This window comes from Taudactylus pleione, unplaced genomic scaffold (assembly GCF_031769625.1).
Source record: "Taudactylus pleione unplaced genomic scaffold, aTauple2 ptg000256l, whole genome shotgun sequence".
NCBI lineage: Eukaryota > Metazoa > Chordata > Amphibia > Anura > Myobatrachidae > Taudactylus > Taudactylus pleione.
In genome coordinates this window covers 607132-619110 of record NW_028284658.1, presented here as the reverse complement: position 1 = coordinate 619110, position 11979 = coordinate 607132, and the positions used below count along the sequence as shown (strand labels likewise).

The window sequence follows — 11979 nt, the reverse complement described above, 5'->3', positions numbered from 1 at the left end:
TCTTCGATTCGTGTGACGTGTATATCTGTAATAATCTGCAGTATGTTCTGCTTTATTCCTTATAATGCATAATGTTTTCCTAATGAACTGAAGTGATATAATCTGTATAACCAATGAGATCTGCTGTCATTTATATACAAGTGTATACATATATCATCACTCACACATTATATGGCTACATTTGTAATCCTAACTCTTAAATGAATACATTTGCAAACCCACCTTGTATTGATATCAGAACCTGAAGGAGACTAGACTTGCTCGTCCACCTCTCTGTACCCTGCCACAAAATATAAAGTAATTAAAGAAAGTAAAACTATGTAGACAAACATATTGATTTAACAAAAACAAGTAAATAATGAAGGTCATTATATATATTCTTTATGCAGAACTAAAATGTCATTTGCATACAGTGCAGAGGCATTCGGGAGAATATTAAGCAGGATTATGGGTGAAAAAAAAAAAAAGTAGCAACTTATGCCTATGTGATACATTGCAAGGTTTTGGAATGCGGACCATTTTGTGTTGGCTGCATTTTTACACCAAAAGCAGGTGTGTAAAATATGTGCTGTAAAAATAAAGCGCATTTACATGTTTGTTTTAGTTGAGGATTTTGAGAAGTTTAAACCTGTAGTCAAGACAAGTAAAAAATGGAGTGTCACCTCCACAAGGTGCACCCAGCAGTCTCAGTCTAAAATGAGATATGGTAAGAACTTACCTTTGTTATCTCTCTTTCTTCGAAGTCCATTAGGTCCACAGGGAGACCTTGGGGTTTAGGTGATGGCAAAGATATCCGGGCACCACACAGTTACATTTTTACTCCCAGGATGCACTGGGCCTCTCCCTATACCCCACTCCCGAGCCAGAGGCGCCTCAGTTCGTAGTAAGCCAAAGGTCGGAGGAGGATAAGAGGGAGAAGAAAGTCTGGAACACTCAAGATCACATTCTCACGTAGAAGGAGACGGAAAAAACGGTGACCAGAGCAAAGCCCATCTGAAGCCAGGTGCGTCAGGGTGGGTACCCTGTGGATCCTATGGACTTCATAGAAAGTGCGATAACAAAGGCAAGTTCTTACCATCTCTCTCATTTTCATCTTCAGGGTCCATAGGCTCCACAGGGAGACCTTGGGGATGTCCCAAAGCAGTTCTTTTAAGGGTGGGTGCGCTCCTGTGCTGAGAGCAGAATCCACCGCCCAAAGGAAGCATCCTGAGAGGCTATAGGTATCAAATGCATAGAACCTTAAAAAGTTCTGGTCAGAAGACCACGTGGCAGCCTTACAAAGCTGAACAGCCGAGATGCCACAGCGTCGAGGGACCCACAGACCGAGTAGAATGAGCGGTAACAGTGGGCGGAACAGGAAGGCCCTCCTGAGTGTAAGCCTCAGAGATCGTCATACGCAGCCATCTAGCCAATGTCTGCTTATTGGCTGGCCATCCCTTCTTGTAAAATCCGTAGAGGACAAACAAGGAGTCTGACTTCCGAAGGGAACTGGTACAGTACACATAAATTTTGAGGTCCCGCACCACTGCCAATAGGCCGCACCTGCCGAGAGGTCTGGAGACTGATAGGCTGGCACAAAAATTTCCTCATTAATGTGGAAACTGGAAACCACCTTAGGAAGGAACCCAGGGCGAGTCTGAAGCACCGCCCTGTCCTGGTGAAATATCAGAAATGGGGAGCGACAGGAGAGTGCCCCCCAAGTCTGACACTTCTGGTGGAAGCTATGGCCAGAAGAAAAACAGTCTTAGCTGTAAGCCATTTGAGATCCACTGAAGCCAGAGACAGAGATCCAAACCCAGCACTCTGGAAATCCGAAAAACCAGGGGGTCATAACCTCTGGAACGACACCATTGGAAGTAGGTATACCACACTCCGTGGTAAACCCTGGCAGAAGCTGGTCTACGTGCTCTGAGCATAGAATCTACAACAGAGCTATAAAAACCCTTAGACCTTAGGAGGGATGTCTCAAGAGTCACGCCGTCAAAGAGACGACCCAGGTCCAGGAGGCAACAGCGTGTCGATGGAAAGACTCCAAAGGTCCGAGTACCAGCATCATCTGGGCCATGCTGGAGCCACCAGCTGGACAATGCCTCCTTGTTTGAACTTCTGAATTACTGGAGGAAGCAGAGAGGCTGGAGGGAACAGGCACGCAAACTGTAAGGTCCACTGTACCGACAGTGCATCCACCAAGATCACCTTGGCATGTCTTTTTCTGGACCTGTACACTAGCAGTTTATGATTGTGTCGGGAGGCCATGAGGTCCATGTCTGGAAGGCCCCACTTGTCCACTAGGAGCTGTAACACCTCTTGGTGAAGGGACCATTCCCCTGGATGAATGTCGTGACGGCTGATGAAGTCTGCTTCCCAATTGAGAACTCCTGGAATGAACACTGCCGATATGACTGGGAAATGACCTTCCACCCACATCAGAATGCATGACACCTCTGTCATTGCCGCCTGACTTAGAGTTCCTCCTTAATGATTGATGTAAGCCACAATCGTGGCGTTGTCTGACTGAACTTGCACGGGTTTTCCGTGAAGTATGATTCTGGCTTGCTGTAGGGCCCTGAAGACAACCCGAAGCTCCAATATGTTGATTGGTAGGGTAGACTCCTCTGCTGTCCACCGTCCCTGAAACAAGTGTGGACCTGTCACTGCGCCCCAACCCCGGAGACTGGCGTCCAACGTCAGGAGGACCCATTCTGGAATCCAAAAGGGGCACCCCTTGGTGAGGTAATAAGTCTGCAGCCACCAGTCAAGAGACGGACGCACCTCCAGAGAGAGCACCATCGTTTGTGCTTTTATCAGATGGGGTTATCTGTTCCACCTGGAGAGGATCAATTTCTGCAGAGGCCTGGAAGGAAACTGGGCATATTCCACCATGTCGAACGTCGATACCATGGACCCCAGTACCTGCATTACTGAGTAGATTGACACGGCAACTGTGGAGGCATCTGCGTATTAGTGTTTGTAAAAGTAGAGCTCTTTTCTTCGGTGAGAAAGATCCTCTGCTTTTGGGAATCCAACAGAGCTCACAGATGGAGTATCCTCTGGGATGGAGTCAAGGAGGACTTCATCCAATTGATCAACCACCCGTGTGTCTGAAGCACAGAAATTGTAAGCTGTAGATGGTGGTGAAGTACTTATGGAGACTCTGCCAACAATAAGAGGTCGTCCAGGTAAGGTACCAGGTGAACCCCCTGATGCCTTAGATGGGCTGCCATTACAGCAATAACTTAGGTAAACACCCAAGGTGCCGTAGAGGCCAAACGGCAGACCCCGGAACTAGAAATGTTTTTGCTGTATAGCAAACCTGAGAAAACGCTGGCGAGATGAAGCAATTGGAATATGCAGGTATGCATCCTGAATATCCAGCAAAACCATAAAATCCCCAGGTTCTATAGCCAGTATAAATCGATCATAGGGTTTCCATCTTGAACCGAGGTACCCGAAGGAATTTGTTCAGGGACTTGAGATTGAGGATAGGCAGATAGGATCCGTTCTGTTTCTGAACCAGAAAGAGATCGGAGTAATAACTTGTTTCTCACTGAGGAAACGAGACAGGGACAACAACCCCTGCTTGAAGCAAGGATTGCATGGCTTTCTGGATTTGTAAGGCCGTGTCTGTGTCTGGCAGAGGGCCTGTGCAGAAAAACTGATGGGGAGGGCTTCTGTGGAAGGAAAGGGCGTATCCGTGAGAGAAAACTTCTCTTACCCAAGTGTCTGTGGTGGTCTGACACCAGCACTGGGCGAATTGAAGAAGTCTGCCTCCCAGCCTGGGATCCCCCAAAGGGAGGCCCATCCCGTCAGGCTGAGGACTTGTCGTCGAACTTGGCAGCTGGACGTATTGTACGCCAGGCCTGCTTCTTGGGCTTGGCAGTCTTTTTGGTGACTGTTTGTCTAGGAAAGGGCTGACCTTTAGGCTTACCTAGGGGCTGAAAGGACCAAAAGGAAGAGGTCTGGGACCCTGAAGAAGTAGATTCAGAAGGCAGACACGCCGAGTTAGCCACTGCCAACGTATCCACAATCTTGTCCAGGTCAGGACCAATCAAGATTTTCCCATTATAAGGTAAAGGTAATCCAAAGCAGCCTCATTAATATATGTGGATGAGTAACGTAGGTTACCCACCAGAGTCACTTGATCTTGATCTGAAGAAAAGAACTCCTCTAGTGAGTCTGCCCAGAACTCCATTGCCTTGGCCACCAAGGAGATCGCCATGGCCGGTCTGGAGGCTGCCCCTGACAGAGAATACATAGACTTTAAACAAACCTCCACCTTCCTATCCGTAGTATCTGTTAAGTAAGATATGGACGGCATATGTAGAGTAGCACTTTTAATTAAGCGCATCACATGAGAATCCACCGCAGGAAGAGATTCCCATTTGGTACAGTTTTCCTCAGGAAAGGGATCGGCATAAGCCAGGCGTCTGAAGCTGGTATCGCTTCCCAGGCGATTTCCAAGCCACTTCCATTTGCTCTACTAGTTGATCTGATAAAGGAAAGTCTGCAGAAGTAACCTTTATTTCCTTGAACAGAGCATGTTTGGACCAGGGAGCTGGTGGCTCATCCACCTCTATGACTAAGGCCGAACGGACAGCACGTACCAGAGGCGGAATATTGATTTTAGACTTAGTCTAGTCTCAGACTCTCGTAGAGAGGGCTCAGAGTCAGAGACATCTAGAATCTCCCCGTCATCAGATGTCATGTCATAGTCATCCTGTAGTGTAGACTGAGATGACGGCAGGCCTTTTACCCGGTCTAAGGGGGTTTATCCCTCTGCAGCATTGCCTGGAGGGCATTAGAGGTATCTGCCAGGGTCTGCACCGTAGTAGAGAATGTATCCACCCACGGGGAGGCACAGATGGAACCTGCACGGGCGAGACCTGTTGAGGCAGGCCCTGTGAGGCCAAAACAGACTGCTGTGGGAATCCCATCGGGGAGAACACAGGAGGTACTGCCAAACGCCCCGCAATGGCAGTCAATGCCTGAGCAAAAGATGCCCAAGGAGGCTCCTGCAAGGCGGCTGAGACTACAGAGGGGCCTGGAGGATTATAACACCTCACACATAATCCCTCATGCACCGCGTCTCCCACACCTAAGCCTACAGCACACGATTTGCATGACAGCAGGGCTGGAGCAGACTTTTGCATATTATCCTCACTTTCAGACATATTGCGGAAAAGAAAGTGCAAACTGTATGTGACCAACCACACAGATGATATTGGTATAAATGTGAGGTATAATAAACACCCTGACAACACTTGTACTGTAAAGGATTTCAGAAGAAAAAAAAAAAGGTATAATAATATGGCTGACAGAATGAGAAAAACACAGACAGGCAGCGCTAGCATAAAGTCACATACAATGCCGAAAACAGTTGCACAATGGCACTACAAGTCAGCTACACAGACTTAGGGGTAAATTTACTAAGAATCGAGATAGGTCGAGATGACCATCTTGGGTGATTTGATTTTTTCCCTGCTTGCAAATCTACTAAAGGCAAAGTCGGGTGAGTTAGAGAGAGATTTCTCTCATCTCACTCTCGTAAAACTCGGGTGAGATGGCAATCTCGAATCTTATCACCATCGGGCCAAATCGGAAGTACTTTTCACCTAAAACATACATCTCTCAAATTTACCAGAAATCGGGATGACAAGCTTTAGTGAGATAGGAGCAAACTCGCTGTCAAAATCACTTTTCAATCTCTCAACCCCCTGAACTGCGAGATGGTCAGAAACATAAACAAATCATTGTGATTTGTGTATGTTTCTTTCTGTAACTTGGAAAAATAGGGATAATTTGTAACAAAAAAAAAAAGACCTGAGGCCCCCCCAAAAAACACTAACCAGCCTCGGGCTTGCCAGCCTGTCCAGGTTCTTAACATTACAGGGAAAAAAATGTGTAGGAATCCAATGTAATGTAAGAACCAGCACAAGGCAGCAGGGACAGAGCTGGTTTTAAATATCCGGAGAAAAAAAAAAAAAATTGACGCGAGTTCCAACGTATATTTAAAACCAGCCCTGGACCCTTTCTAACGGGGGACTGATGCCACAGCCAGGGGTGCCCTTTCACCGGGCCCCCCAGCCGCAGCATCAGCCCTGACCGTTAGTCAGCCCAGGCCAGGGATCCCTAGGGAGTTGGTGACCCCCCCAATAAAGGGGTCACCCTCTCCAGGGCACCCCTGGCCTAGGCTGATTGCCCGGGACTATCCCCGCCACCCCTGGGTGGTGGGTTGATTGTGTTAGGTGTAGTGTAAAAAATAGATTTATCATCATTGTCTTTACAGTAGAACTACAGGTCCCAGCAAGCCTCCCCCCGCATGCTGGTACTTGGAGAACCACAAATACCAGCATGCAGTAACATTCCTGCGGAGAACATCGTGGGACATAAAGGTGAGTATTGTATCCTTTTTTTACTGGTAAATCGTGGGGATACTTTACGTTGACAAGTGGACGTGAACATCTGGAAACAGGTGAGTATGTATGTGTATGTATGTATGCATTAAAGCTTTATTATCGTGGTGTGTTGTGTGTTTTTTTAACCATTTCTTTACAGGTGAACAACAGCTACCAGTGGGCCCTTAATGCCCCGCATGCTGGTACTTGTGGTTCTCCAAGTACCAGTATGCGGGGGAGGCTTGCTGGGACATATAGTTCCACTGTAAAGATAATGATGATAAATCTATTTTTTACACTACACCTAACACAATCAACCCGCCATCCACCAATCAGGGGTGGCGGGGATAGCCCGGGCAATCAGCCTAGGCCAGGGGTGCCCTGGAGAGGGTGACCCCTTTATTGGGGGGGGTCACCAACTCCCCAGGGATCCCTGGCCTTGGCTGACTAACTGTCAGGGCTGATGCTGCGGCTGGGGGACCCAGTGAAAGGGCACCCCTGGCTGTGGCATCAGCCCCCCATTAGAAAGGGTCCAGGGCTGGTTTTAAATATACGGTGGAACTCACGTCAATTTTGTTCTCCGTAAATTTAAAACCAGCTCGGTCTCTGCTGCCTTGTGCTGGTTCTTACATTACAGGGGATCCCTACACATTTTTTTCCCTGTAATGTTAAGAACCTGGACAGGCTGGCAAGCCCAAGGCTGGTTAGTGTTTTTGGGGGGGACCTCACGTCATTTTTTTTTTTAAAGACATTTTTCTAATTTTAACAAGGGAAAAAAAGCAGCAAGCACATATCTCACTGATATGTGCTGGCTGCTAGCTCGGGAGAAATTTGCAGTGAGAAAACACTGCAATCTCGGCTGAGTAATCTCCTGCAAAACAAGTTACTCGAGAGAGATATCTCGTTCTGCTTCACCATCGGCAAACTTGTTTAGCCTCAAATCGCCTGTTGGTAAATTTGGTAAAAGAAAAGGGATTAAATCACCCGAATTTTGGCAAATTCCAGCGAGATAAATCACTTTGAAAATCGGGACCATCTCGAATCTTAGTAAATTTACCCATTAGTGTCTTACCCATTAGTGTCTGATAGGCTATAGTGCTACATACGCTGACTAGGAGGTGAGGTACGTCGGGGGGCCCGGGCTCCGCGACTTTCCTGAGAGATCTGCAACTTCCAGTGGAAGAAATAGAGACCTCAGAGGGGGTGTACCCGTGGAAGGAGTGCTGCCTCAGCTATGCCAGACCGCAGTGGAAAGGCGCACTGGGCATCTGGGAGGAGCCGGCTATAAACAGGGAAGGCGCCTCCCCTGGCCGGCAATTAACCCTCAGGATGCTGGTTTGGGCGGGAGCTAATGTCCCTGGTGTTCAAGTGGAAGCGCAGGTTATCCAGGCATGGCTCCACTGTCATCACCCCCGGTCCATTCCCTGAGACCCGGGGGGGAGGGGCGGGGGGTCATCACCTGAACCCCAAGGTCTCCCTGTGGAGCCTATGGACCCTGAAGAAGAAACACATATTTGAGTAAAAAAAGACGCTTGTAATGGCGGAGTCATACAGGACCTGGCACACCAACAGGGTCTATAGAGCGCGACAAGAGCAATAGTGTATGAGGCAACCTCTGTAAACAATGCATTGCTAGTATATGTTAAATGCGCAGTCAATAACACACAATGGGGCATATTCAATTAGCCGTGAAAAGTCTCGTACTGTTCGCTGACATCGCTGGTTTTCAATGCAAAAAAGTATCGCGCTCGTTCCCGCTTATTCCCGTATTCAATGAGAAATCTGCGAAAACGCGACCCGGCGAAACTGTCAGATTTGGGGAAATCAGCCCAACACTCCCTAAAATATGCACTGACATTAGGGATCACTATAGATACCCCCTAATGGCCCTGCTGAAGGTATTTGGGCTACTTAAATGATCTCAATAGCTGCTATTTAGCGTCTTTACATAAGTGGTGAATAGCATTTAGCAGGTTTTTTTGATGAAAATAAGAAGTCCCACCCAGCAAATTTGGGGTACATGAAAATGGGTGCTAGCATATTTTAATGTTTGCTAAAGTGTAGTTTTAAAAACGTAAAAAATCCACCTGCCGCAAGCAAACGTAAAAACACCTGGGGCATACTTGGGGGACCACCTGGAGTCTATTTCGCTAGTTTAAGTTTGTCCCCCAACTTTGTACTTTCGTCCCCCAAAATGAATACTTTTTTGGGGTGATCTAAAGTATTTTTTAACTTTTTTTGACGCAGTTTACCTTTGGGGGACTGTCCCAAGGCTGCAGGGGCTTCCCGCATCTTTGCACCCCAAAACCCCAATTCTGCTTTTTTTCGACACCTATTCATAGGCAAAACTTTTTCACCTATTCCAATGCATTGAGTTTAAGCACCAGCGAAAAGTGTACGGAATTGAATGCGGAGGAAACTTTTCACATGGCGAAATGACGTCACTCGCAATACTTTTCTGCAGAAACTGACTTTTTGCGGCTAATTGAATATGTCCCAATGTGGGAAAAGTAAAAGAAAACTAATGGAAAAGTGTACATGTGTTTACCTATCATCTTATAGAATGTATTTGATAAATGCTAGCTAGAAGATTAGTTTATTTGGGCAAATTCTCCACTCATTCATTTCTTCACTCTTTCCTATAGGTCTGGAAAGAGATGCTTCATGTACCAGGGATCCTGCTGCAAGTTTATGAAAGTTAGAGCAATTACCTTTCCAATCCAGGTGCCCAGCAGACTAACACACACTTTCCCATTGTCATAGAGATTTGGATTCAACCTCCCACTGCACTGAGACAGGTAGCGGAATAGAGGCGGTACAGCTGGATAGATATTGGGCAGTTGAATGTCAAACAAAAACAGGCCATCTTCATATGGTGTGCGTGTAGGGCCTTTTATGAAAGCAGAGAAGAGGTCCTGAAGAGGAAGCGAGAACACAATATGAACATGGGTGTATTGTACTAATAATAGATTTTAGTTTGGTTATAATCTTCAGACAAAACAAAGAAAAAGTGTAAAAAAAAAAAAAAAAATAAAAAAAAAAGGTTTCAGAATATGAAACCTGTCAATTAAAAATCAAACAAATACAGAGTTACACTGCATGGCACAGACCTGGTCTATATCATGTATGAACCTGGATCTCTTACCAGCGTGCTTTAAAATCGAGGTAGTAAAAGGCCTGCCAGACGTAGACTTGTTGCATTAGGCAAGACTCATAATAAAAAGCCCTATGCCAATATAAAAGAGTTATACATAGAATAGTCACTTATGCCTAGAACGTAATTAGAATGGCTGCTTCTGACGTTCCAGAACGTGATTACTGACTCGCAGACTGCCTGAGAGAGGCACTGAGGGGAAGTAAAGCCGTAACGACAAAAGCCAAAAAATTATAACGACCAAAACAAAACTTTTTATTGAAGTCTCATTACATGACCTTTTATTTTTCTGATGATTGTCAGTTTGAACTGTGTAAATAAATGAAGGCAGTTTTGAACTATACATATCAAAAAATAAACTGATCTACAGTTAAAACACCTCTGTCACATATATAAAGCCCAAATGTGTGGTTAGGTTTAGGCACCGGGGAGGGGTTCTTAGGTTTAGGGTGCGGGGAGGGGTAGGTTAGGTTTAAGCACTGGGCAGGGAGGGTTAGGGTAGGGAAAATACTTACCTTTAGTTCCTATGAGTGTCTGTATTCTGGCTGTTGGGATGCCGCTGTCTGTATTCTGAACAGCGGCATCCCGACAGCCAGGATTTCATACCCAACCAGTTACAAGGTTCCATTGACATAGAAAACATGGAAAACCTGTAAGAGCAGATGTCTTTCCTTCTGAGCTCTTCCTTATTGTAGTTAGTGGATGATTGTAAAGACATGCCTTCCAGGCATCCCTTGCTCTTGGAGACCAAAGCAATGAAAATCAAACATTTTGCTCATCTATCGGTTTTAATGATGCAGTAATATATGGTTTTGGAAATATTTCTTAGGTTAAATGTATACTGATCCCCATTATACACACAATATATCAATATTTGATGGCCATGTCTGATAGCATCATCTCAATATTTAGGAATTCAGGTAGGAAGACCTAGAACATCTGAATCTGACCTTTTCTTTACTTTAAGAGGGGAGGACATTATTGCACCAGGTTTACATGAGAAAAATGATCATATACAATGATGTGTAAGGATATATATTAATACAACAATTTAATTCAATCTAGTCAATATTGGGCATGGTGTATCCGGAATAGCTAGTCAATAAATGCAACAAAATAAAGGACGTGCTATTGTAAAGTCACCAGAGTTGCCTGTAGTTAGTATGAAGGTTTTTCAATAAAACATAACAGATTATGATCATACTGCACTTTATGGCAAGTAATGGAGAGGATCAATCCTTAGTAGTAGTGTCCTACTTTCCTCGCTGGTCTGGGTAACCAGTAAGAAAATGCAGGTGGGGGATTCTTGGAAGTACTGTCAGCTTGCACAAGCGCGCAAAAATCATGGAATCCTGGGATAAGGAAGGTGCGCCCCCCCCCCCCCAACCTGGCATCCAAAAAATCAGGGGTACTCACACCTTCTTTCAAATTATGAGACATCCTACTAATTATTAAGTGATGTGCACGTGATCACCGGACAATGTTAAGCTTGTATATATACACACACACGTTTTCTGTATATTGGGGGGGAGAAGAGAAGGGCACTACGTGTCCCCCCAACCCCGTAATGAGACCCGCAACACTGTGGGCACTCATATTTAAAAGAGAGAAGTTCAAATTAAGTTGCCATCTAGTAGCTATTTTCTGATGAACACCAGACCATATTACCCTGCACTATGGAAACTAGTCATTTTCTGTATATGGGTGGGAGGGCACTCCGTGACATACACTATGATGTCCATAATTGTACCTGTAATTATGTGGTAACTCACAAATGAAAGAGGGGAATGCCCTATGTCCTCCATACTGGTCCGCACAAACGTGGGGGTGCCCTGCCATTAGTGTTTAAAAAAAGTGACACAATGTATAAAAAGACTAGTTCTATTTCCAGGGGAAAAAACCCACAAGGTATAATTTGCGTGAGTAATGGGAAACCTCTCCATCCCCAATTACTCTTTACTTAATAGCATGACAATTGTCCTGCTATAATACATATAGCAAAAGCACAGTATGCTTATTCCACACAAGCTGAGAATGCGTAGTGTGTGCTCAGTCTGTACAGAACACAAAGTTCTGAGTTAGTTACACAGAAAACGTCATTCGTATTGTTTGTAAGCAGTCAGGCCGCCTTGTCCAGTCTTTGGAACAATGGTTAATTTAAAGCCCACAAAAGGGGTCTGTTTTTTTTTTTTTTACTTGAAATAAAAAATAGAAACATTGGTTGTACAGCTTTATGGAAACGCAAAATAATAAATCACTTGTCTATTCACCAAACCCTCTGCTCCAATGCTCACTGTTTGCTAGTTCGGCAAATGCTAATTTTTCATATAAGAACAGCTGAGAAAGCTCAGATTACCCAACAGCAACTCATCTATAAGTCTACCAAACTCATGCTCATAAACTAAATACAACATCTAGTACAGTATATTC

General features: G+C 45.2%; 1 protein-coding gene across 1 annotated transcript in view; it reads right to left on the bottom strand.

The window, feature by feature from the left end:
• The window catches only part of UBE2O (ubiquitin conjugating enzyme E2 O), a 41508-nt gene that overhangs the window by 2438 nt on the left and 27091 nt on the right, over positions 1 to 11979 (bottom strand). The window contains exons 16-17 of the mRNA XM_088480548.1: positions 9107 to 9310; positions 223 to 280 (exon numbers count right to left, since the gene is read on the bottom strand). Coding sequence (XP_088336674.1) covers positions 223 to 280; positions 9107 to 9310 — 262 coding nt within the window. The remainder of the gene's footprint in view (positions 1 to 222; positions 281 to 9106; positions 9311 to 11979) is intronic.